Source organism: Chiloscyllium plagiosum, unplaced genomic scaffold (genome assembly GCF_037043375.1).
Source record: "Chiloscyllium plagiosum isolate Xiang-an unplaced genomic scaffold, Cpla_swu_hap1 HiC_scaffold_45, whole genome shotgun sequence".
NCBI classification, from domain to species: Eukaryota; Metazoa; Chordata; class Chondrichthyes; order Orectolobiformes; family Hemiscylliidae; genus Chiloscyllium; species Chiloscyllium plagiosum.
In genome coordinates, this window is record NW_028270183.1 from 1,978,359 (window position 1) to 2,004,487 (window position 26,129).

General features: G+C 49.4%; 2 protein-coding genes across 7 annotated transcripts in view; both read left to right on the forward strand.

Annotated features, from left to right (window-relative positions):
* Positions 1-7,548, forward strand: part of LOC122552327 (transportin-2) — a 37,418-nt gene extending 29,870 nt beyond the window's left edge. Inside the window, exons 19-24 of the mRNA XM_043695073.2 lie at positions 883-978; positions 1,660-1,735; positions 1,962-2,061; positions 2,704-2,778; positions 3,723-3,855; positions 4,252-7,548. Coding sequence (XP_043551008.1) covers positions 883-978; positions 1,660-1,735; positions 1,962-2,061; positions 2,704-2,778; positions 3,723-3,830 — 455 coding nt within the window. The 3' untranslated portion in view covers positions 3,831-3,855; positions 4,252-7,548. The remainder of the gene's footprint in view (positions 1-882; positions 979-1,659; positions 1,736-1,961; positions 2,062-2,703; positions 2,779-3,722; positions 3,856-4,251) is intronic.
* A 4,653-nt stretch (positions 7,549-12,201) lies between these two features.
* The window catches only part of fbxw9 (F-box and WD repeat domain containing 9), a 30,712-nt gene continuing 16,784 nt past the window's right edge, over positions 12,202-26,129 (forward strand). For 3 of the 6 annotated variants that reach the window (XM_043695076.2, XM_043695083.2, XM_087983500.1), the window contains exons 1-6: positions 12,202-12,330; positions 13,910-14,393; positions 14,585-14,724; positions 20,326-20,454; positions 20,824-20,936; positions 23,283-23,374. In XM_043695076.2, the coding sequence (XP_043551011.1) occupies positions 13,946-14,393; positions 14,585-14,724; positions 20,326-20,454; positions 20,824-20,936; positions 23,283-23,374 (922 nt within the window). In that variant the 5' untranslated portion in view covers positions 12,202-12,330; positions 13,910-13,945. Of the gene's footprint in view, positions 12,335-12,729; positions 13,249-13,909; positions 14,394-14,584; positions 14,725-20,325; positions 20,455-20,823; positions 20,937-23,282; positions 23,375-26,129 lie in introns of those variants that run through there. The other 3 variants (XM_043695078.2, XM_043695080.2, XM_043695077.2) reach the window with 3 other exon arrangements.

Below are 26,129 nucleotides of genomic sequence, written 5' to 3' on the forward strand. Positions count from 1 at the left end.
GAACACTTGTGCAGTGGTAGTGTCCCTACCTCTGAGCTAGAGGGCTTGAGTTCAAGTTCCACCTGCTCTAGCGGTTTTATCAGGTTGGTTAAGTGTGTCTAACCAGATTGGAGATGTGAAAGTTACTCATTGTTCCAGTGAGGTGAGGTGTTTCTTGATGTTGGGAGAATCTCATCCCAGAGGTCCCCAGCTGCTTGTTTGAACATTATTGTGGGAGAGAAATAGCAGCAATTGAAAATAGATTTATTGAGGATCTTTTAGAAAGTTGCTTTGTTTTTCTAATTGTTGCTACCTACTGAGTTTTCCTAGCATACTGTTTTGAGAACAATGGTAACCTTCAGATGAATTTTATAGTTCATAAGAATTCATTTCCACTTTGAATATTCTGGCAATTACCAGGATGTAACCAGTAACGGAACAGGACCAACCATATAAATAGTGTTTCCAAGAGCAATTTGGAGCCATGAGAGTAGCTCACTTGCTGACCACCATCTACAAGGCACATGTCAGGAGTGTAATGGAGTACCCTCCCAGTTCCTGGGTGAGTGCAGCTCTAAGAACACAGCAGAAGCTTGACACCATCCAGAACAAAGCAGTCTGCTTCACAGGCACCCTCTTCACCACTTTCATATTCTCTTTTTCTCCCGTTGCATAATGGTAACAGAGAGCCACATAGAACGTACACAAAATACTGGGAATTTCCTTTCTGTCAACACTGAGGTCCTTGTACCCACGGTCTGCAGCAGTTTGAGGTAGTTTGTTTTGGGTTTGGAAGTGGTGAAGATGATGTATTTGGTAGTATTCATGTGAAGTGTCTTGCTGTGTGGGGAAATTACTGGAATGATATGGAAGTAGAAAATAAATATTGATCTGCCCTGACAGGTGCTGAGATGCAGCCGTATGTATCACTGGTTCTGAATAACTTAGTGGAAATAATCAACAGACCAAACACTCCCAAGACTCTACTCGAGAACACTGGTAAGATAGCAAAAGAAGTGCACTCTGTGCTGTCCTTGTTTGGAGTCACATGTGACCACCTGATTTCAAAAAACCATTGTTCTGATTTAGGCCTGCCCAACACAGTTGCCAACTCTAAGAGCTGGATGTAAAAGGAAATGCAGGACAAGTTGGAAAATAACCTCAGCTCCATGCAGTGTATTACCACTGGATGCTGTAGATATTCAATATCTGTACTTCACCTCATGACAGATGTTTAATTCTGGTCTCTGACTAAACAGCAATATTGAGGGCATTCTGAAGCAGCCAAAATCTGTTATGTCTCCTAAAACTCTTGGCAAGTACACAGGCCTGTGAGGTTTATGGTTTTGGGGCAGGCATGTGACTTATAAATCCCATTATGGGATTCTCATTTATAGGTAACTTACTGAAAATATGTTTATGCCACTGCATCACAGTCTGTCCGAAATTATTCTGCCATTTGGTTGGTTCACTCAGTATTGAACCTTTTGGAATGGTTTACTGTGTTGTTGTACAACACTGCTGTGATGACTAGAAAACGCAGACATTTGAATCCTGAACTAAGGAATGTTGAACTTTTCTATTCTGAGCGTGTTGGCTTTGGGGGTAGCTCTTATCAGCAGTGATCCCATTGATTTTTGTTTTGATTTTTTTTCATCTTTCTATCTCTCCTCCCCACAGCTATTACTATTGGCCGTTTGGGATATGTGTGTCCCCAGGAAGTTGCACCTATGTTACAGCAGTTTATCAGACCATGGTGAGTATTCATTTCCTTTTCCTTCCATCTACACTTGGAACCATTCAGTGTTTACAGTGTGGATGGAAGGAGTGAGCTCTGTCGCTGTGTGTGGGCTGCTGTTCTGCTTCTTACAAGCTTTTTCAGAGCCAGTCATTCCTGAAACCCACATCCTGATGAGTCATAAGTCTAGTGCAGATTTGGATTTTGCTGCATTTAACTGCCATTGTGGCTTTGTAATTCCCAGGTGCACATCTCTGAGAAATATCCGTGATAATGAAGAGAAGGACTCTGCCTTCCGTGGGATCTGTATGATGATTGGAGTGAATCCAGGGGGTGTGGTGCAGGTAAGGAAATCTTCTTTACATTGTCTGTTTGAGAGTCTATCCTGGGTCACTGAGTTAACTAATGTCAGGCAGATTGATTATCTATCAGACCAGTGGGTGTTTTCATATGTTCTCCTCTGGTATGGGTTGTTGGGTGTCACTGTTTTAAGTCAGCATTTGTTACCCATCCATTGCTAATGTGACTTCAGAAGGTGATGGTGAGCTGCCTCCCTTGAACCACTGCAATCCATTTGTAGTTACAGCCCCATGGTTAGGGAGAGAGTTCCAGAATTTTGCTAGGGAACAGTGATTATAGTTTCAAATTAGGATGGTTTGACTTTGGGGAAGTAGCAGCTAGTATTCCCATGATCTGCTGCCCACGTCCTTCTGGATGGTAGTGGCTATGGGTTTAGAAGGTGCTGTTGGGGAAACTCTTGATTAGCTACTGAAGTGCATTTTGTAGACGCAGCAGCAGTAATGCATGCTGTCGTTGGTAAGGACAGTGAATATTGTTGAAAGTGGGTGTGGTGCTGCTTTTGTTATGGAAGATATGAAGCTTCTTTGTCGTGTTGCAGCTGCACTCATCCAGGAAAGTATGTTTATTGCATTTATGGGGAAAGTAGTTTGCAAGCTAATTAAAACTGACTATTTCGTTTCTTACAGGATTTCATTTTCTTCTGCGATGCTGTTGCTTCATGGGTGAACCCGAAGGATGACCTACGTGACATGTTTTACAAGGTGGGTGTTCATTCGGTGGACAATGTCCTCTCTGCACCACCCAAACCAAAACCCTTGTGGCCTGCTGTCACTTAGTTCCCAGCTAGCAGTCTGTCTGGATGAATGATGCTGCGACCATGTGTTGCTGTTCTGTGGGATGCAGAGCATAAAGAACACAGCTCCCTTTGCTCTTTATGCTAGTGAATAAAGAGCAAAGCGAGCTGTGTCCATAGTTGCTCTATGGTCTAGACTGAGGACTTAACCTCTCTCTCTATGGTAATGTGCCTTGCCCCCTTTGGTATGGTGTTGTTTAAGACTGGATATTAGCATCTCTGAGGCATACTCAAGCTCATCCAAGTGAGAAATGTGTGTATATTACCAGTTTCCAGCATTTCCTGAATCGCATGTTCCTGAAGTACGCCTCCCATCTCCCTGGCATACTTTGACCACATTTCATTGAATGACTGGAATCCTAACCATTTCATCTTGCTGTTCACTGCCTTAGTAATTCCATTAAATTAGAGATGAACTTGCCTAGTTGTCTTGATCTTCAGTTCTGTCTAGCTACTACTGAGTGACTCTTTGGCTCCATTTTAATTCTGTTGGTAATGCACCAGATGCTTTATTGCAGTAAGGCTGTGCTAATTCAAGCTGTTGTGGCAGCTGATAAATGGATAAATGGTTTGTTGTCTAGTGCAGGTGCACTAGGAACCTGCCACCATCCAACCCAATCTCCACCTCCCAGAGCCCTGGCTAATGCAGCTTGCATCGAGCAGGCTTACCATTGAATCAGGAACCCTGCCATGTGTTAACCTGGATAATTCATTTACTTCACCTTTTTAACTTTAGCAGGTGGTATTTCGATGATACTTGTTTTCCCACCCAGAAAGCATGTTGCAAATGCCAAGCTTTTAGAGAGACCTACTATTCACTGCTTTCTAACCAGGTACTGTGTTGTCTTGCAGATCCTACATGGCTTCAAGGAGCAGGTTGGTGAGGAGAACTGGCAGCAATTTTCAGAGCAGTTCCCACCACTTCTGAAGGACAGGCTGTCTGCATTCTATGGCGTATAGCTGAGATTAATGGATACCATGTCAGGTGGGCCTTTTGCGATCAGATGGCATCGGTTAGGGCTAGACATTACTGATCCATCCCCTTTCCAATATGTAGTATCTCCCTCAGCCAACCCCTGGTGTTTGATTCCTGTGGCCTGAGTGAGGTTATTTTTTTTTTTGGATAGAGATGTGAAACAGAAAGAGGGTTAGGAAGATTGTTTTGTTTTCACACTCCTTGTTTTTACCCCAGTGCTGAAAGAAATCTCTGTGCCTGGCTCTGATCTGTTTGAAGGCATTTAGGAGTGTAACTGTGGCAGTTACAAACTGATTTGATAATTGTTTGGGGTCATTGTGATTATTTTAATGTTATTTGTTGGCTAGTTTATACACTGGATTGATACTAAATTCTCTGTGTCTCTCTCTCTCTCTCTCTTTTCAGGTTTCTGTCGCTGGGCGGGCTAATGGGAAATCATCCACATCTTGGAGTTGCACTGCCCTGTCACTGGGGGGTTAGGGTGGAGTTGGTGGGACAAAAACAAGCTCCCTTTCTCTGAAAATACTGGGGGGATAGAGCCTCTAAACCAGAGCAAACTGGATTAATTAGCGGAGGGATCTTGCACGCCTTCTCTCTGAAGAGAATCTTCCACTACACACGGACATTCCAAAGTTCTCGAGGGTCAAATCTCTCAGTTGGACAACTCGGGAGGGGTCAAAGTGTGGGGATTTTAGGGAAAAAACATTAAACATAGGCAAGCTTAGTGAAGAATTCCACGAGATTAACAATCAGCTAGATTCAAGCGGCCTTGTCCACATCTAAATTTGGAAAGTTGCAAGTCTGATGCTTGTGCTGTGGTTTAAGAGTAGATGTTTTTAAAATTAAAAGGAAAACAAATCTTTTTTAACACATTAAAACTAGAGAGTGTACCAAGCTTTGTATTGTCGCATAGATACCCCAGCAGTCATCCAAGAGAGTCACTGTTTAAAATCAGACTGCATGGAGGTGAGCTATAATAGTCTAGTGATCTCTGATTAGAACATAATAAGTCGTAATGTGTGTGTAGATCAAGGCTTCACTACCATTTCCAATGAGTCACAATGTGGAGAGACACTCAGCCCTGCGCTCCCCTCGAGGCCGGAAGTGGACAGGAGAGGCCGGTCTGAAAGCCTGTAACCTTGATACTGTAATGAAGCAAGTCTGTACTGTCATTCTGTGGCAATGCCCTGGTGAACTATGAACTGTTGGGTTTGTTTTGTGATAATGTGCTGCTGCATCCTCCCGTCTCCATGTCCTTAATGCAAATGTGTAAACTAAATGGCAAGTGTTCAAAGAGAAAAAAACGCAAACTTTTTATAAAAAGACTTAGTTGCTTCTGTGGCCTTTTTTTAAGATGTTTAGTTAGCTCCATGTAACAGAACAACTTGACCAGCGCGTGTCATCAGATGCTGGAGTGTTGACCTTATCCTAAGTCAGTCGAGTCAGTTGTTCCTGTATTGGGATAGGCAGGTAAAGCACCAGTGTGAATTAGCTGGTGGGAACTGCGGGGGACTGAATGCTCTTGTTTGAAGGCTGGCAAGGGGATATTTAATTTGGTTGGCTGGCATTTCATGTTGCCAGATTGAGCCCTTCCTCTTGGACGTTTTATGTAATTTATTTCCAATCTTAAGCAAAAGTTGATGTCGAACACACTTGTAGATGTGCCTGCCTGTCACTTTCTTTCTCTCAAAATAAAAATAAATAGCTTTCTGTGGTTTTAATGCTCCTGTGGCAACTTTCCCTAAGGCAGAATTTGTTGTCTGAAGGTAGGCTAGACACAACCTGAGAACCAGCTGGAGGGATGATGTGTGGAAATTCAACTGCACCTGTGTAAATCCTGGAGCAATATCCTGAAAGTTATTTTGCTTCCTGACTCTCCACAGGTCTTTGAACTTGGCTTCTCCTCCCCCCCAAATGTTGGTCACCATTGGTCAGTTGGGAGGCCTACAGTCTCCCAGTCTTGTCTCTAAGTCTGTGGTGCTCAATGAAAGAGCCTTCACCCAAACCCTGTCCTTGACTGGGAAAACCTCCCCATATGCAGTGGAGCTCTGTCAATCGTCTGGGGGCAGTAGCCTGGGTTTGGGTGGGAAAAATGTAGTTCCTTTTCAGGTTGAAATGTTCTGTCTGTCATTCCTGTGGCTTCTCAGATGATCGTGTGAGTCCTTGCTCTTCCAGTGGGGTGTTTGAGATGTGTATGTCAGATTTAGGGCACATGAGCTGTGTGGACCATATTCATGGTGCATGAATGTTGGGGGAGGTTACAGATGGTGTTGACCCTTCAGGGTGGAGAAGGGTCTGGTAATAGCATGAGGTTTGATCCTCATCCTATGCTATTGGCAACTCTCATGTTTACCATCCAGCCTCTATCCTCACTGCACCATGCTGACAAAGTTCTCTGTTGCCCATCTGCCCTTAAATGTTCCTTTTCATTGTTCTAAACTTGAAGAATCTCTACTCGTTATAATTGGTTGATGTCAGTGTTTGAACTTCCTACAAGTATAGATTCTTACCGCACAGGTGTGTAAGTGTTTGGACCCGTGTCTGGTACATTTGTAGCTGGCTGTCAGAACAAACCCTAGAACGACCCTGAAGGAAGAGTGCACTGTGGCCATAAAGCTAGAGGAACAGGCAGCACCAGGGGGTGACTGGGATTTTTCAGGCAGTGATTTAGTATGGAATACCCTGCGGGAAAAATGATTAAGCTGATTCCCCTGATCTCTCTGTGACCCAAAATCTTCAAGTGGGGAAGTATCCTTGTGGCTCCAATCAACCATGATGAATTCAGTACTAGCTACATAGTCCTGGAGCAATTCAGCAGTTTGGAATCATCTGTAGAGAGAGAGAGAGAGAGTTAACATTTGAAGTCCAATTGGAGTTGTGACTCTTCAAAGGCACAAGTAGAAGACCTATTGGACTTAATGTTCGCATCTGTGGGTGGAGAAAGAGAGTCATCAAGCCTGAGTTTCTCCAGTGCTACATGGTTTTTATTTCAGAGTTTCAGAATCAGCAGTATTTTGCTTTTATTCTGATTTAATTCTGGGCTTGATCTTCCTGCCAGTCGATTCTGTGTCTGTTAATTTATTAATATTTGTTTAATTGATAGCTGTGGCCTCAGCAACAGCACAAGTGAGAATGAGCATGAGAGATGGGTAAATCTGTTAATAATGTTCCTCTGCCTGTCCACTGGACCCAAATGATTGGATTTATCTGGCTGTGAATTGGGGCTGTCTGATTAGCTATTTGTGGGCTGTGAATGTTGCATGCGCAATACAGTGTATCTTCCTAAATATCATTCGTAGAAATAAACAGCATTGTATTTATGTCATGCTGGTGTAATCAAGATGTAACCTGTTTATAACAGAGGGGGGAGGTGAGATGGGGCGGGAAGCAAAGAAACATTACAAGAGACCAATCCGGCTGCGTTGTTTTAATGGAATCACAGGTTTCTATGCACTCTATCATTTCTATTGAAAAGGGGAAGAATTGAAAACATTTATCAAACTTATTGTCTGAAAGATCCTTTCAGATTTTTCTGCTGAATGTTGCTGCTGCAGATGTTTTGTAGCAGGGTTAAAGATATATCTATCTGTCTGACTCTCCCTGTTGGTGGAAGCTAACTGAGGAATGGCAGCTTTCCATGGGACTCCTGTGTTTACTTGTAACAATTCCAGTTTTTTTTTTCAATAAATCATTTGAAGCACATTTTGTGAATTTGAATTCTAGGCCTCCTGTCTGTGGTCCTAGTTACAGCAGCAAATCTAGTTGTATCTGTAACTGGGGGTGGTGGGCTGGAGATAAGCTGATAAGTGAGGTCTGGAGTTTCTGTACACTTCCCAAATGGGGCCCTGCCACTGAGTGGAGAGTTTGTATTGACCTGACTGGCTGTGTAATGGCGACCCGATTGTCATGGTCTTCTGCAGCTCAGGAATATTCCTCATTTGAGGATCACAAGTCCTGCTGGAGATGGAGTGCCCTGACACTGGTTTTAGTAACCCTTTTTATAGTGACTTACAATTGTTTATTTTCTGTCCGTTGTAAATTGAGGTTGTCATTTTGCCAGACTGAGAAAACTAACCATGTTTATTTTGTGGTGTTGTGTTTACAAAATGAGTAGGGATTGAGCAGGGCTGTCTTTTAAACTGGACGTTGGTTTCAGTAAAGGGATATTCTCGAACAGGCTGCAGTTGCCTAGCATGCCTTTTGCCATTCCCTGTTTGTGTTCCTGTCACCATCAGCAGTCTGGATTTGAGTGGAAAATCCAAGAACAATCTGTTTAAACACCCCACTCCTTTATTAAAGCAGTCGGTCTGATCCTGGGAGCGTGCAATTGCCATTTTGTTACAGCACCGAAATGGAGGTCATTCCACGTTTAATTCCTTTTCTGCCCAGGGAGAGGGAGAAACCAGAGAGAAATCTGACCTGACCTGAACACAGCAGCCCCTGTCCAGCCTGTGTGTGGGCAGTAATGCAAAGATGTCATTTTAAGAGGGAAAGTCTGTACACTAATGGGTGACTTAACTGAATGAGGTATGCAGCCAAGGGGTGGGGACAGTGGGTGCTAAGGGATGTCTGGTTCCGTCATGAATTTCTCCGATTCTCTTGCTGAACTTTCAACTCTGACCTGTCCCTTTCCTGCCCTTTTGCAGCAGTGTTGCATTGTAAAGGTGCAGCATGTTTGTTGTAATGCCAGCTGCTTGCACCTTTCCTTAACTAAGATTTTTTGATTTTTATGTATTTTTTTTAAGGACTAAGATTTGTTTTGTCACGACTGCAGTTTGTATCAGTCTTGTTGTTCTTGTATTATGGAAATTAATGATCTTACTGTGGCCTCTCCAAGATTTGGTCTGAGCACAAATAAGGAGCGACTCTAGTTTGTACCTGGAAGGTCATGTTTCGTACTGGCAAGCTGAAGCCTATAAAGGTCATTAACTTGAAACATTAACTCTTTCTCTCTGTCCACAGACACTGCCTGACTTGAGTATTTCCAGCAATTTCTGTTTTTCATCTGAGGAATAGCTCAGGAGCTGGAAGCAGGTCTAATTAATTTGAAAACATTGGGAAGCAGAATGCGGAATTGTGTTAACTCTGACCACCTCTATGTCATGTGCTGTTATAGCCAATTGGTATTGGTGTTCATCATTATTAAACCTACATTCTATCCTCAAGTGCTTGATTTCAATCTGCTGTGATGTGTGTGAAAGCAACAGCTGCAGATTCCTAGTTACCAGGCTGAAAACTTCTGAATCTTTCCACTCCATTTGCTCCCTCGATACGACCTTCCAAACCCACAACTTCTACAGCAGATTCATGGAAGTACCGTCACGTGCAAGTTCCCCTCTAACTTACAAACCATCCAGCCTTGGAATATGCAATACAGCACAGGAGCTCACCACGCCTGCACGGATTCCTTATCCTTATTTTGATCCGCTGCTTATTACCATGTGCAGTCTCTATCCCTCTATTCACCTCCCGTTCATGTGTCTATCAAGGTATACGTTAAACATCGCGAATGAGCCTGCTTCTACCAGCTCCACCTGGCAGTGCATTCCAGGCACCCACCACCCTCTGAAAAATGTTCCCTGCAATTCTCCCCAAATTTTCCTTCTCTCACCTGGGTCCTCTTGGAGTTAACCTTGCCGTCTGTGGAAGAAGTCTCCGATTACCCACCCTGTCGATTTTGTAGACCTATTGCTGTTACTGCAGTGATGCTGTATCTAAATCGTGGAACGACATTGATGTGGGAAGACACTCCTAATGTTGGGTAATGGAAGCAGTCATAGCCAGTGATATGGGTAAATGAGCAACTTCACTTTTTTGTTTCAAAACAACACCCAATATCATGCTGAATTGCTGCTGTTGCTTCAAATGGCTTTAGTGGACCAGTAACTGCCTGTATCCCACTGGGCCAGATGGATGTAGTTTCACATTAAGTTGTCTTTCAGATGAGATGCTAAAGAGCTGGCAGCACAGCCTTCTCGCTTTGAATACAGTAAGTGCTGAGTCAAACTGGAATAGCATTCTGAATGATCTTATGCTTTCGGTAATGAAGGGTGGGAGTGAACATAGTTTAACTGAAACTGATACGCTCTGAGAGATGCTTAGCATACAGTGGGTTGGTCTGTAATAGAAATCAGTGTTCTGTGCAGGAAATTGTGTATGCAGTTAAATTGTTTGACACTTCTGTTTTTTTTTGCTATCGAAGTTAAGTGCCTGGGGTTGTGATTTAAGTCTTGGTTTTGTAGTGGAGACGGGGTCTAGGCTTTCTGTATACTTGATTGTTCAGTCCTGCAGCGTTGTGGAGGTGTTGATGTTTGACTGGGGTGAATAAAGTTTAAAAATCAGGTTATAGTCCAACAGGTTTATTTGGAATAGTAGCTTTCGGAGCACTGCTCCTTCATCACGTAGCTGTGGGACAGGATCAAAGATACAATTTATTGCAAAACATCTGTCATGTAAATGAAACGATATTTTGAATAAACCTAGCTTGCTACTAAATTTGCAGCAGAGACGGACTGGGCTGCAAAAGAATGTTAAGATGCTAGGCAGCTGATTGCTGACCATTTCCTCTTGCACCCAACACTAAACAAGAGTGCAGTCATTTTGAGGCTAAAGATTCGTCATTTGGATACAAACTATTAACCCTGCACCGTAGCTATGCAGTTCCCTTATCCCATACCATTGCTTTTTCCAGAGTGCAGGACCTTCTGTAATAGGTACTGCTTATAGTGCACAAGTGAGTGATTAAAGTACACTGGTTGAGAGAAACTTTAATGTTAAATGAGGTTTTTGTAATGGTTGGAGTGGCTCGGAATTTTACAGCATTGAGTTTTCCAATTTTAAGTAACCCTCCTCTCCCTCCCTACCATTCCTCTCAGCCACCAACCGGAGTCATTCCTCCTATTAACCAACCAGGTCGTACCGTCTGTCTTCACCAAATTCGATTCGGAGATGCCGGTGTTGGACTGGGGTGTACAAAGTTAAAAATCACACAACACCAGGTTATAGTCCAACAGGTTTAATTGGAAGCACTAGCTTTCGGAGCGACGCTCCTTCACCTGACAATCACCTGATGAAGGAGCGTCGCTCCGAAAGCTAGTGCTTCCAATTAAACCTGTTGGACTATAACCTGGTGTGTGATTTTTAACTTTATCTGAATCTCGCCACCCTGCCCCACTCCCTTTATCTGCAGCTCGCCTTATACCCACCCCCCGAGATCTGAAGAAGGGATATATCGCGTGCTGCTGCTTGGTTTCCAATATCTGCCGTTCTTTTGTCTCACAATGTAACTGAGTTCAGGCACCTTGTGTGTTGTAGGGTATAGACCACAGCTGGCCGTGTCTGTGATTTTGCTATGTTTTAGGATGTGTGACATAGCATTTCCAATAAGATTAGCAAAGTAAACCAAGAGCTGGCACCTTAAATGATCAGCTGCTGTGACTGGAGAGAGTGGTTGTTCCTTAATGCTGCATGACGTGAGGTTTGCTTTATAAAGTTAGCAATAGTGCAAAGGTAGACAACCAACAACCCGTGTTTAAATAGTAGAGGCTTTCACATAAAGTGCTAAGCATTATTATAAAGTTCACAGTTTAGATCAAGCTGCAAGGGGCTGAGTGTATTTTTTCCATGACCTAGACACTGGCATAGGGGCTAGTTCACAGCGTCACTGGCTACAATGGAAAGGCCTGGGCCTCAGCTGCATTGGCCTGAGTTGTTACTGGGGACGTGAGGGAGCATAGGCTTTGATACACGACAGTACAGCGACGGTGCTGACCGGGACTGCAGCTCACACCGTGTCCCGCCCTGCAATCCCAAACCGCGCACTGACGGCCCTACAGCCGCAAATCCTCAACTCGGCCCCGCCCAGTGAGGGCCGTTCCGCCAATCAGACGGGTGGTCTGGTGCCACGCCTACTGCGGTCCTCTGCACCAGTCCGGCGGGAGGTCTAGTGCCCCGCCCAGTGAGGGCCGCTCCGCCAATCAGACGGGTGGTCTGGTGCCACGCCTACTGCGGTCCTCTGCACCAGTCCGGCGGGAGGTCTAGTGCCCCGCCCCAGTGAGGGCCGCTCCGCCAATCAGGCGAGTGGTCTGGTGCCACGCCTACTGCGGTCCTCTGCACCAGTCCGGCGGGAGGTCTAGTGCCCCGCCCCAGTGAGGGCCGCTCCGCCAATCACGCAGTGGGTCTGGCGATCCACCCGCTGAATGCCTGTACTCCAGTCAGCAGGCGAGTGACGTGCCGTGACGCCACGCCCAGTGTGTCGATCCTCCAATCAAGTGCTGCGGCGCTCCGCCGTGGCGTCACTGATATGACGTCATAATTTTGCGCTCCTGTTGTCATGTGACCTGGATCAGTGACGTATATTGACTGCGCCGCCGGTAGGCGGAGGGGATGCGGAAGCTGAGGTAGCGGAAAATCCCCGGCCTCAGCCGCACGGCAGGCCCGGCCTAACAGCACAGGCCGCAACCTGAGGGTGGGGAAGGAGAGAGAGTAGGTGTGGGATCGGGATCGGGATCGGGGGATGGCTTCAGGAAAGTGATGTCCACAGAGGAATGTTCCTGAGGGGGGGGGGGAGAGGATTCCCAGGGGCAGGGGGAGATTCTTGAGTGTGGGGGTATGGGAGGGGGTGCAGTGTGTTCCTGATGTAGGGATCTGACAGTCACTGGAGAGGGTTAGATTAGATTAGATTAGATTAGATTAGATTACAGTGTGGAAACAGGCCCTTCGGCCCAACAAGTCCACACCGACCCGCCGAAGCGAAACCCACCCATACCCCTACATTTACCCCTTACCTAACACTACGGGCAATTTAGCATGGCCAATTCACCTGACCCTGCACATCTTTGGACTGTGGGAGGAAACCGGAGCACCCGGAGGAAACCCACGCAGACACGGGGAGAACGTGCAAACTCCACACAGTCAGTCACCTGAGGCGGGAATTGAACCCGGGTCTCTGGCGCTGTGAGGCAGCAGTGCTAACCACTGTGCCACCCTAATTAATTTATATTGGACTGAGTTTCTCTGCAAGTAGCTTCTGACATGGAGAGGTCACTGTCCTGTTTTGATTCTGAAATGAGTCCAGTTTCTCTTCCCCAGGCCGTACAAATTTTTCCCTTTCTGCATTTATCTGGTTCCTTTTTGAAAGTTCTGATGGTGTCTGCTTTCACAGCCCCTTTAGGCAGTGTGTTCAGGATCACAACCCACTACTATGTCGATTGTTATTTTCTCCATGTTGTTTCTCATTATTTTATCATTTAGTTTAAATGTGTGTTGCTGAGCCACCCATTCACATACTCTGAATTAATTCTACCTTTACTTATTCGTAATATCAAACATCTCTCCCCTGAGAGCAGAGAAGAAACTGATGTCTAAAAAGTGAAGACTTGCCCGTTCTCCTCCCATCAATGGGTTTGTAGGATGTTCCATTAAATATGTTTTGTGCATTGATTCGCACACAATCTTGCATGCAATGAAGCAGCAAAATATCTATTTGCTTTTTAAAATGTGGGTAAAATGCTTTTAATCTAGGTACCTGAGTCTGGATCTTAGAAAATATCCTCACTTTGTGCAGGACAGGTAATTCTCAGCGTCCAGGACAAGCTGTCATGCTGTGATTTGTCAAGCTGATGAAATGTAGTGTGCCATGACATGACTTGTGAACAAGTGTTTCAACAATTTCCCATAACACCGCACACTGAGGAGTCAGGAAGAACCAATTAAACCCCCCAAGCCTGCTCCATCAATCAATATGGTCATCACTGGCCTCCGCTCCATTCTCCCGCCTACTCCCTCATAACCATTGACTTCTTTGACAATCATAAACCTGTTTCCATTCCAGTTGAATGGAAAAGGCTCGGCTGCGTGTTGGTTGAAATTTCCAAAGACTATCCATCCTCTGAGAAAAGGAATTCCTTGTTGCTGAGTTCCTGTTAAATTATTTTGACACTGTGTTCCCTATTTGCAGATTCCCCAGAAAGCGGAAAGATTCTTTCTACAGCCTGAGTTACTTTAACCTGTGGCTTCTTTCCAGGATTCACCGAGTGAATTAATGTTCGGTTTGTTTTTGTAGCTTGTGTTCCACTGAGACTGGAGCAGTGAAGAAATTATGACGAGTGAGTCTCATGATAGACTGAGCACCCAGCCCCATCATACCCTGGAGGGTGAGTCTGACCTAGAACAGGAGGATGAGCTGGAACTCCAGGCCCAGGAGTATGTGGACCGGGTGTGGAACCCTGAAATGTCTGGCCCCAGACCCCAAAGCTGTCCCCCAGAGCCAAGCAGCGAGACCCAGACTCGCATCAGCAAATCAAGTGCATCAGACTTGAACGTGAAACTGCGTTCCAGCCAGGTGCTGGCTGGGGACACTGATCAGTCAGGTCTGTTGTCCCTCCCCTGGGAGCTGGTGCTGGAGATCTGCTCCTACCTGGATGCCAGGTTTGTGCTCGGAGTGTTGCCGTTGGTTTGTCGAGCGTTCCAGTACGTCCTGACTGATGAGGTGACTTGGAGAATCCGGGCCCAGAAGATCTTGGGGATGAGCTACCCAGTATTGGAAGGTTTGTGTCTCTGTCTGTCTGGGTCTGTCCCTGTCTGAGACACGACTGTTGTGGGGGATTGGGTGGGGATGAGGGCAAGATGTGTGTTGCGGTTAGAGAGTGGGTGAATGGGTGGTTGAGTTTTAGGCTGGATCTGTGGTTTGGATTCTGGTCAGACCTGTCTCTTTCTAATTCTGTTTCTGTTTTAAAAGGAAAGGAATTTGATTGGCCATCAGCTTGTATTGAGCTTGAGGAGCATCTGTCTCTTTGGTCCACTAGTAATCCAAAGGTTCAACATTTCTCATTGAATGATGGACATTTTGCCTCAGTCGACACCGTCTTGTTGATTCAGGTAAATTGGTAGCAAGTGATCCCGACAAATCTACTGTATTAGTACTGCAGGGTCCACAGGGCAGGGTCTTTGTGTCAGTCTGCCCGCCCTGTGCCTCCCCATCTGTCTGTCTGCCCCGTGACTCATGGTCTGTCTGTCTGTCTGCCCCCGTGCCTCCCGTTCGGTCTGTCTGTCTGTCTGCCCGCGTGCCTCCCAGTCAGTCCGTCTGTCTGTCTGCCCCCGTGCCTCACGGTCGGTCCGTCTGTCTGTCGGTCCCTGTGCCTCCTGGGCTGGCTGTCTGTCCCTGTGCCTCCCGGGCTGGCTGTCTATCTATCTGTCCCTGTGCCTCCCGGGCTGGCTGTCTGTCCCTGTGCCTCCCGGGCTGCTGTCTGTCTGCCTGTCCCTGTGCCTCCCTGTCTGTCTGTCCCTGTGCCTCCCTGTCTGTCTGTCCCTGTGCCTCCCGGGCTGCTGTCTGTCTGTCTGTCCCTGTGCCTCCTGAGCTGCTGTCTGTCTGTCCCTGTGCCTCCTGAGCTGCTGTCTGTCTGTCTGTCCCTGTGCCTCCTGAGCTGCTGTCTGTCTGTCCCTGTGCCTCCCGGGCTGTCTGTCTGTCCCTGTGCCTCCCGGGCTGTCTGTCTGTCTGTCCCTGTGCCTCCCGGGCTGTCTGTCTGTCTGTCCCTGTGCCTCCCGGTCTGTCTGTCTGTCCCTGTGCCTCCCGGTCTGTCTGTCTGTCTGTCCCTGTGCCTCCCGGTCTGTCTGTCTGTCTGTCCCTGTGCCTCCCGGTCTGTCTGTCTGTCTGTCCCTGTGCCTCCCGGTCTGTCTGTCTGTCCCTGTGCCTCCCGGTCTGTCTGTCTGTCTGTCCCTGTGCCTCCCGGTCTGTCTGTCTGTCTGTCCCTGTGCCTCCCGGTCTGTCTGTCTGTCCCTGTGCCTCCCGGTCTGTCTGTCTGTCAGTCCCTGTGCCTCCCAGTCTGTCTGTCTGTCCCTGTGCCTCCCGGTCTGTCTGTCTGTCCCTGTGCCTCCCGGTCTGTCTGTCTGTCTGTCCCTGTGCCTCCCGGTCTGTCTGTCTGTCTGTCCCTGTGCCTCCCGGTCTGTCTGTCTGTCTGTCCCTGTGCCTCCCGGTCTGTCTGTCTGTCCCTGTGCCTCCTGGTCTGTCTGTCTGTCTGTCCCTGTGCCTCCCGGTCTTTCTGTCTGTCCCTGTGCCTCCCGGTCTGTCTGTCTGTCCCTGTGCCTCCCGGGCTGTCTGTCTGTCTGTCCGTCCCTGTGCCTCCCGGGCTGACTGTCTGTCTGTCCGTCCCTGTGCCTCCCGGGCTGACTGTCTGTCTGTCCGTCCCTGTGCCTCCCGGGCTGACTGTCTGTCTGTCCGTCCCTGTGCCTCCCGGGCTGACTGTCTGTCTGTCCGTCCCTGTGCCTCCCGGGCTGACTGTCTGTCTGTCCGTCCCTGTGCCTCCCGGGCTGACTGTCTGTCTGTCTGTCCCTGTGCCTCCCGGGCTGACTGTCTGTCTGTCCCTGTGCCTCCCGGGCTGACTGTCTGTCTGTCCCTGTGCCTCCCGGGCTGTCTGTCTGTCTGTCCCTGTGCCTCCCGGGCTGTCTGTCTGTCTGTCCCTGTGCCTCCCGGGCTGTCTGTCTGTCTGTCCCTGTGCCTCCCGGGCTGTCTGTCTGTCTGTCCCTGTGCCTCCCGGGCTGTCTGTCTGTCTGTCCCTGTGCCTCCCGGGCTGTCTGTCTGTTTGTCCCTGTGCCTCCCGGGCTGTCTGTCTGTCTGTCCCTGTGCCTCCCGGGCTGTCTGTCTGTCTGTCCCTGTGCCTCCCGGGCTGTCTGTCTGTCTGTCTGTCCCTGTGCCTCCCGGGCTGTCTGTCTGTCTGTCCCTGTGCCTCCCGGGCTGTCTGTCTGTCTGTCCCTGTGCCTCCCGGGCTGTCTGTCTGTCTGTCCATGTGCCTCTCGAGCGGTTTGTCTGTCTGTCCCTGTGTCTCCCGGGCTGCTGTCTGTCTGTCTGTCCCTGTGCCTCCCGGGCTGTCTGTCTGTCTGTCCCTGTGCCTCCCGAGCGGTCTGTCTGTCTGTCCCTGTGCCTCCCGGGCTGCTGTCTGTCTGTCTGTCCCTGTGCCTCCCGGGCTGCTGTCTGTCTGTCTGTCCCTGTGCCTCCCGGGCTGTCTGTCTGTCTGTCCCTGTGCCTCCCGGGCTGTCTGTCTGTCTGTCCCTGTGCCTCCCGGGCTGTCTGTCCCTGTGCCTCCCGGGCTGTCTGTCTGTCTGTCCCTGTGCCTCCCGGGCTGTCTGTCTGTCTGTCCCTGTGCCTCCCGGGCTGTCTGTCTGTCTGTCCCTGTGCCTCCCGGGCTGTCTGTCTGTCTGTCTGTCCCTGTGCCTCCCGGGCTGTCTGTCTGTCTGTCCCTGTGCCTCCCGGGCTGTCTGTCTGTCTGTCCCTGTGCCTCCCGGGCTGTCTGTCTGTCTGTCCCTGTGCCTCCCGGGCTGTCTGTCTGTCTGTCCATGTGCCTCTCGAGCGGTTTGTCTGTCTGTCCCTGTGTCTCCCGGGCTGCTGTCTGTCTGTCTGTCCCTGTGCCTCCCGGGCTGTCTGTCTGTCTGTCCCTGTGCCTCCCGAGCGGTCTGTCTGTCTGTCCCTGTGCCTCCCGGGCTGCTGTCTGTCTGTCTGTCCCTGTGCCTCCCGGGCTGCTGTCTGTCTGTCTGTCCCTGTGCCTCCCGGGCTGCTGTCTGTCTGTCTGTCCCTGTGCCTCCCGGGCTGTCTGTCTGTCTGTCCGTGTGCCTCCCGGGCTGTCTGTCTGTCAGTCCCTGTGCCTCCCGGGATGCTGTCTGTCTGTCTGTCCCTGTGTCTCCCGGGCTGTCTGTCTGTCCCTGTGCCTCCCGGGCTGTCTGTCTGTCTGTCCCTGTGCCTCCCGGTCTGTCTGTCTGTCTGTCCCTGTGCCTCGCCAGCGGTCTGTCTGTCTGTCCCTGTGCCTCCCGGGCTGCTGTCTGTCTGTCCCTGTGCCTCCCGGGCTGTCTGTCTGTCTGTTCCTGTGCCTCCCGGGCTGCTGTCTGTCTGTCTGTCCCTGTGCCTCCCGGGCTGTCTGTCTGTCTGTCTGTCCCTGTGCCTCCCGGGCTGTCTGTCTGTCTGTCCATGTGCCTCTCGAGCGGTTTGTCTGTCTGTCCCTGTGTCTCCCGGGCTGCTGTCTGTCTGTCTGTCCCTGTGCCTCCCGGGCTGTCTGTCTGTCTGTCCCTGTGCCTCCCGAGCGGTCTGTCTGTCTGTCCCTGTGCCTCCCGGGCTGCTGTCTGTCTGTCTGTCCCTGTGCCTCCTGGGCTGTCTGTCTGTCTGTCCCTGTGCCTCCCGGGCTATCTGTCTGTCTGTCCCTGTGCCTCCCGGGCTGTCTGTCTGTCTGTCCCTGTGCCTCCCGGGCTGCTGTCTGTCTGTCTGTCCCTGTGTCTCCCGGGCTGTCTGTCTGTCCCTGTGCCTCCCGGGCTGTCTGTCTGTCTGTCCCTTTGCCTCCCGGTCTGTCTGTCCCTTTGCCTCGGCATCGGTCTGTCTGTTTGTCCCTGTGCCTCCCGGGCTGCTGTCTGTCTGTCTGTCCCTGTGCCTCCCGGGCTGTCTGTCTGTCTGTCCCTGTGCCTCCCGGGCTGCTGTCTGTCTGCCTGTCCCTGTGCCTCCCGGGCTGTCTGTCTGTCTGTCCCTGTGCCTCCTGGGCTGTCTGTCTGTCTGTCTGTCCCTGTGCCTCCTGGGCTGTCTGTCTGTCTGTCTGTCCCTGTGCCTCCCGGGCTGTCTGTCTGTCTGTCCCTGTGCCTCCCGGGCTGCTGTCTGTCTGTCTGTCCCTGTGCCTCCCGGGCTGTCTGTCTGTCTGTCCCTGTGCCTCCCGGGCTGTCTGTCTGTCTGTCCCTGTGCCTCCCGGGCTGTCTGTCTGTCTGTCTGTCCCTGTGCCTCCCGGTCTGTCTGTCTGTCTGTCCCTGTGCCTCCCGGTCTGTCTGTCTGTCTGTCCCTGTGCCTCGCCAGCGGTCTGTCTGTCTGTCCCTGTGCCTCCCGGGCTGCTGCCTGTCTGTCCCTGTGCCTCCCGGGCTGTCTGTCTGTCTGTCCCTGTGCCTCCCGGGCTGTCTGTCTGTCTGTTCCTGTGCCTCCCGGGCTGTCTGTCTGTCTGTCTGTCCCTGTGCCTCCCGGGCTGTCTGTCTGTCTGTCCATGTGCCTCTCGAGCGGTTTGTCTGTCTGTCCCTGTGTCTCCCGGGCTGCTGTCTGTCTGTCTGTCCCTGTGCCTCCCGGGCTGTCTGTCTGTCTGTCCCTGTGCCTCCCGAGCGGTCTGTCTGTCTGTCCCTGTGCCTCCCGGGCTGCTGTCTGTCTGTCTGTCCCTGTGCCTCCTGGGCTGTCTGTCTGTCTGTCCCTGTGCCTCCCGGGCTGTCTGTCTGTCTGTCCCTGTGCCTCCCGGGCTGTCTGTCTGTCTGTCCCTGTGCCTCCCGGGCTGCTGTCTGTCTGTCTGTCCCTGTGTCTCCCGGGCTGTCTGTCTGTCCCTGTGCCTCCCGGGCTGTCTGTCTGTCTGTCCCTTTGCCTCCCGGTCTGTCTGTCCCTTTGCCTCGGCATCGGTCTGTCTGTTTGTCCCTGTGCCTCCCGGGCTGCTGTCTGTCTGTCTGTCCCTGTGCCTCCCGGGCTGTCTGTCTGTCTGTCCCTGTGCCTCCCGGGCTGCTGTCTGTCTGTCTGTCCCTGTGCCTCCCGGGCTGTCTGTCTGTCTGTCCCTGTGCCTCCCGGGCTGCTGTCTGTCTGTCTGTCCCTGTGCCTCCCGGGCTGTCTGTCTGTCTGTCCCTGTGCCTCCCGGGCTGTCTGTCTGTCTGTCTGTCCCTGTGCCTCCCGGGCTGTCTGTCTGTCCCTGTGCCTCCCGGGCTGTCTGTCTGTCTGTCTGTCCCTGTGCCTCCCGGGCTGGCTGTCTGTCTGTCCCTGTGCCTCCCGGGCTGTCTGTCTGTCTGTCTGTCCCTGTGCCTCCCGGGCTGTCTGTCTGTCCCTGTGCCTCCCGGGCTGCTGTCTGTCCCTGTCCCTGTGCCTCCCGGGCTGTCTGTCTGTCCCTGTGCCTCCCGGGCTGCTGTCTGTCCCTGTCCCTGTGCCCCCCCCCGGTTGCCTGTCTGTCTGCCTGTAGCCCTTCTAATGCTAGCACATCCTTCCTATAGTGAGGTGACCAGAAACACACACACTAACTGAGCTGTGGCCTGACCAACACTCTGTACAACTCCAGCATTACATCCTTGTTCTTAGTACTCTCCGCCACGACTAAATGAAAGCAAGTGTCCCATATGCCGCCTTAACCCTCCTGTTCATGTGCTCTGCTGACTTCAGGGATCTGTGAATAATTACCCTGAGATCCCTCTGCTCCTCTAAGTTACCCAGTGTCCTTATTCATCAAATACTCCCTCATCTTGTTTCTTCTTCCAAAGCGTATCACCTCGTAGTTATCAGGTTAAATATTATCTGTCATTGGTCTGTCCATCTGACCAACCCATCTGTATCTTCCTGTAACCTACAACCATCTTCTTCACTATTAACCACTCTACCAAACCTACTTAATATTTATGTATATGACAAATGATAAAGGTGCCTGTACCAATCCTTGCCGTCCCGGGGCAGACTAACTGCTGATGGCTGAGATTGTAACCGTTTTGTTACTTCCTGTCGTACAGAATGCTTCGCTGTGTGTTTCTGGATCCAGGGATCGGAATGTGAATATCTGGGACCTGCGACGTTTAGGACAGGATGGGGAAAAGGTGCTGGTGAAAACTCTCGGAGACCAACCACGGGGGACACACAGGGTGAGGAGAGCAGTGTCGGGGTGAGCTGCTGAGGGTGGTGGTGGCACAGGGCTAGTTCATCGTCTGAACAGCAGGCCTGCAGCTAGTGAGAGAAAAGCTGCTGTTGCTGCTAGGCATTAGACAGGTGATGTCTGTCACCTCGATTGGGACATCTGGGTCCTGCCCCATAACTATTTCCCAAGCATGTCTTCTGGTTAATGGGATCTTGCTGTGCAAACCTTGACTACACTTCAGGGCACCACTTTCTGCTGTTGAGCACTTTGGGACATTTGGAGGTCATGAAGGATGCTCTGGAAAGGTGTGTTCTAGATTCTGTTGTGAAGTTCTCTGCCTGTTCTTGACCAGTGTGATCCTCTGCTCTTGTTACAGGGTTGGGTTTGGGCTCTTGCAGCACAGGACCACATACTCTGCTCTGGATCCTGGGACAGTAGCGTCAAGCTCTGGGACATGGCTTCAGAGGGGGCAGGAGTGCGAGAGATCAGGTAACGTCTGTGCCTCAGTCATTTGCCCCAGTGATGAGTTTCAGGAGGGGGTGGGGTGCGGATTGTGTGAGGATTGACCCAGACACCCTCTGGTGATGCTGTATGGCCCTGACGGGACTTGTCCTTCGTGCTGTTCCCCGAGGGCAGCTGAGGATCCCACTGGGCACCGCTCCAGCATCCTCCATTGAAGGGGGAGAGGCTGAAGCTGTGCTATCAGTCAGGTTTACAGTTGCTGCATCAACACAGTCTGACCAGGAAGCTGACCGTGTCTCCATCCCTGACCCCTCTGTCACAACCCAGTAGGGAGAACTGAAAGTGATGAAAACAACAAATACTGGAGATCACAGCCGGTCAGGCAGAAAGTGTGGAGAGCGAGCAAGCTCCTGTTTCGAGTCTAGATGACTGTTTGTCAGAGCTGTGAAATGTTAGCTTGCTGTCTCTCCATGGATGCTACGCTGTGATGTCGGTACAGATTCCAGCAGCTGCAGTAATTTGCTCCCGCGAACTGAAGGTGTTCTTGTGATGATTCTTGTCGCCCTGCAAAGGCAGCTGGAAGTAAACTGGGCCCGCTCAGTTGGTGAGCAGGTTGTTCCCTGAGTTCAGGTCAGAGAAGGAGTAGGCTATTCGGCCCATCAGTTGTCTGATGGGGTGGGCTCAAAAGGCCTAAAGCTGCTGTCATGTGCCTTTTACATTTCCATCCTTTTGTGATAAAGGCCAAACTTCGATGTGCCGTCTTAATGACTTGTTGTCCCAGGCTCCCAGCTCCCCCGTAGCTCAGAGTTCTGCAACCCCTCTCCAGTTAAATAATATACTGCTTTTCTCTTCTTCCTGCCAAAGTGGACAACCTCCTAAATTCTCATGTTACACACCTCCTGTCACTCACTCAACCGGGCCGTGTCTCTTTACAGACTTTGGTTCTGCCTCACAACTTGCTTTCCTGTCTGACTTGAATCACTAACCAACAGTGACCGTGTTCTATGACCTTACCTGCAGGTCATTAATACAGATTGTGTATAGTTAAGGCACAGCAGCACTCCCCTGGTTACAGTTTACCAGTTATTCCTTTAACCGAGCCCTTGGTTTCCTGTCAGTTTATCAATTCTCAACCATGTTAATAAACCACCACTGACACCACGAGCCCTTATCTCTCTCAGTAACCTTTCAAAGTTACTTAATGTGTTGGGAAAGCCAAAATAAACCAATACCGTTTGAGTACTGGAGAATGTTTTACTGTCTCTTTATATACTGCTTATTATTTCTCATATTCCAATTTCTCCCTCTTTATTATTCTTTTACCCATCCTTTGCTGTTTTATAAAATTTTACCAATCCTCTGCCAAACACTCATTTCTGCATCATGTATCTGTATTCTGTAAGCCTGACATGATGCCAGCTTCCTTAGTCAACCATGGATGGTTCACACTCCTCATTGAGGTTTTCCTTCTGAATAGAATATGTTTTTGTTGAGCTATGACATATCTCCTTCAGTGTCTGTCACTGCTTCTCTACTGTCTTAACCTGTAACCTATTTCCCCAGTCCACTTTAACAAACTCCAACTTCACACCTTTACAAAGTTTTTAATTAAGTTTAAAGCACTCGTTTTAGACTCAGATTTCTCACCCAGAAAGTAAATGTGTAATTTATTAAGTTATGATCACTCTTCCTACGAAATTGTTAATTAATCTTGCAGCATTACAAATTGTTGAGTACAAAAATGATCCCATTCTTGGGTTGGTTCCCAAATGTGTTATTCTAAGAAACTCCCGAATGTATTCTGAGCGCGTCTCCTGTTTGAACTGTTGTGGAGTGGAGCCACTGTTGGGGAGTTGGGGCTACAAGCTGCTTCTGACTAGTGTCTACTTCCTCTGATATTTCCCATCTCCACCCAATTGATTCGACATTTCAATTCTCCAAACCAAAATTATTTCTTGTTGCTGTTCTGGTTTCATTTTTGTCTATCTGAGCTGCCCCACCTCCTGTTCCTTTTCTGCTTATCCTTTCCAAATGTCAGATATCTTTGCCGACTCTCAGGGGTGGTTATTGTGTGCCCTCAGCACCTGTGGAATGGGGGTCTGAGAAACCCCACCGTCCTGAGGGCCCCCTCCCTTTGCTGCACGGTGCCTCTACGGAGGCTGCATTGGAAATGCCAGTTGTGGTGCCCTCCAGTCTGACACTGTGGATCTGCAGGGAAGGGGCAGAGGGGTGACTGAGTCTGGGCTGCTCTCAATATGGGGTGGGGGAGGAGGAGAGTGGGGGGGTGTCCTTGGTACGTGGGGAGGAGGTGGACAGTGCTGCCCAGTTACAGCGGGAGCAGTACAGTGATTGACTGAAGTTTTATTCCCACAGGGGGAAGGCAGCTGTGCTTTGTCTGGTTTACCGGCCTGATGTACTGGTTACTGGAACATATGACAAGACTGTCACCTTGTATGACCCACGAGGTGAGACCACCGACTCGAGCACGTTCTGTTTGATATGGGGATCTTCAGATTCAGGCCAAGTGTGAACAGTGGGGGCCTGATCATCATAGAACAGGGATCAGGAGAGAGGGAGCTATACCCTGGGGAGAGTCAGATCCACCAGGAGAGGGGGGAGCTTTACCCTGGGGAGAGTCACATCCACCAGGAGAGGGGGGAGCTGTACCTCGGGGGAGGGAATGATGTTGAGTCCAATCACTTTCTCTTGCTGTTCCATTCCCACTGATAGAGCTTTGACCTTTTCATCTCCCACAGACTCTGTGCAGTGACTTTCCCTCCTTGGCTCTGCCTCAGAGCGAGAGAGAGGGAGTCTCATATTCATTGTGAACAGTGTGGATTGAGGTTGGTTCCTGTGTTGTTTAATTCCACCTCTTGACTGTTTACCTCCTGAGAGATGGTGCAGGAGGGAGGGGTTCAGAGTTTTGGGACATTGGGACAGGTTCTGGGGGAGGTGGGACTATTACAGATTGGATGGTCTACACCTGGGCTGGACTGGAATCAATGTCCTTGGGGATGTTTTTGCTATTGTAATTGGGAAGGGTTTAAACTAATGTAGCAGGGGGATGGGAACCAAATGAGGTGGTTAGTGGACAGGGAGGAGGTACTAACTAAAGCCTGTAAGGAACTAGATAATGAAGTCTGTGTGACTAAGGGGAAGAGGAGGCTGGGAGCAGGTATAACCTAGAACATAGTAAAGTACAACACAGAACAGGCCCTTAGGCCCACGATGTTGTGCTGAGGTTTAATCCTAATGTAGAATATAATCACTTAACCTACACACCCCTCAATTCACTGCTGTCCATGTGCATGTCCAGCAGTCGCTTAAATGTCCCTAATGACTCTGCTTCCACCACCACCGCTGGCAACGCATTCCATACATTCACAACTCTCCTCTATACCTTCCTCCTAATATCTTAAAACTATGACTCCTCGTACCAATCATCCTGCCCTGGGGAAAGATCTCTGGCTATTGACTCTATCTATTCCTCTCATTATCTTGTACACCTCAATAAGGTCTCCTCTCTTCCTCCTCCTCTCTTCCTCCTCCTCTCCAGAGAGAAAAGTCCGAACTTATTCAACCTTTCTTCATACGGCAAACCCTCCAGTCCAGGCAGCATCCTGGTAAACCTTCTTTGCACCCTCTCCAAAACCTCTGTATCTTTCCTATAGTAGAGTGACCAGAACTAGATGCAATATTCCAAGTGTGGTCTCACCAGGGACTTGTAGAGCTATAGCAAAACCTCACGGCTCTTAAACTGAATCCCCCTGTTAATGAAAGCCAAAACACCATATGCTTTCTTAACAATGATGATGAACGCAAAGGGACAGGTGGTCTGAGGTGCATTTGTTTTAATGCAAGAAGTGTAGCAGGTAAGGCAGATGGATTTGGGGCTTGGATTAGTACCTGTGAGTATGATATTATTGCTATTACTGAGACTTGGTTGAGGGAAGGGCATGATTGGCAACTAAATATCCCAGGATATCGATGCTTCAGACAGGATAGAGAGCGACGTAAAAGAGGTGGAGGACTGGTCAGAGAGGATATCACAGCTGTGGAGGACTCGTGCAGTGAGGCAATTTGGGCAGAGCTTAGAAATCGAATGTGGTAATAATGTTGGGGCTGTACTACAGGCGTCCCAGCAGCGAGCGTGAGATAGAGGTATAAATATGGAAAGATGTCAGAGCAGCAGGGTGGTGGTGATGGGAGATTTTAATTTTCCCAACATTGACTGGGATTCACTTTGTGTTAGAGTTCCGGATGGAGCAGAATTTGTGAGGAGCAGCAGGAGGGTTTTCTAGAGCAGTATGGGAATAGTTCAGGGGAAGGGGCCACCCTGGACCTGGGATTGGGGAATGAGCCTGGCCTGGTGGTTGAAGTTTCAGTAGGGGATTATTTTGGTAATAGTGATCACACTTGCATAAGTTTTAGAATACTCATTGACAAAGGCGAGGGTGGTCCTAAAGAAAGTGTGCTAAATTTGGGGAAGGCCAACTATAGCAAAATTTGGCAGGAGCTGGGGAATGTGGATTGGGAGCAACAGTTTGACGGTAAGTCCAGATTTGATAAGCTTTTAAAGAGAGGTTGCTTAGAGTGCAGGAGAGACATGGCCCTGTGAGAATGAAGGATAGAAATGGCAAGATTATGGAACCATGGATGGCAGGTGAAATTGAGAGACTAGCTAAGAGGAAGAAGGGAGTATACAGAAGGTCTCGGTGACTGAAGGTGAAGCTTTGGGAGAATATCAGGAATGTAGGAACAATCTGAAATGAGAAATTAAGAGGGCTAAAAAGAGGCATGAGATATCTTTAGCAAACAGGGTTAAGGAAAACCCCAAAGCCTTTTATTCATATATAAGGAGCAAGAGGGTAACTAGAGAAAGGGTTGGCCCACTCAAGGACAAAAGAGGAAAAATATGCCTGGAGTCATAGAAAATGGGTGAGATTCTTAACAAGTACTTTGCATCGGTATTCACCAAGGAGAGGGACATGATGGATGTTGAGGTGAGGGATAGATGTTTGATTACTGTAGGTCAAGTCAGCATAAGGAGGGAGGAAGTGTTGGGTATTCTAAAAGGCATTAAGGTGGACAAGTCCCCAGGTCTGGATGGGATTTATCCCAGGTTATTGAAGGAAGTGAGAGAGGAAATAGCTGGGGCCTTAACAGATATCTTTGCAGCTTCCTTGAACACAAGTGAGGTCCCAGAGGACTGGAGAATTG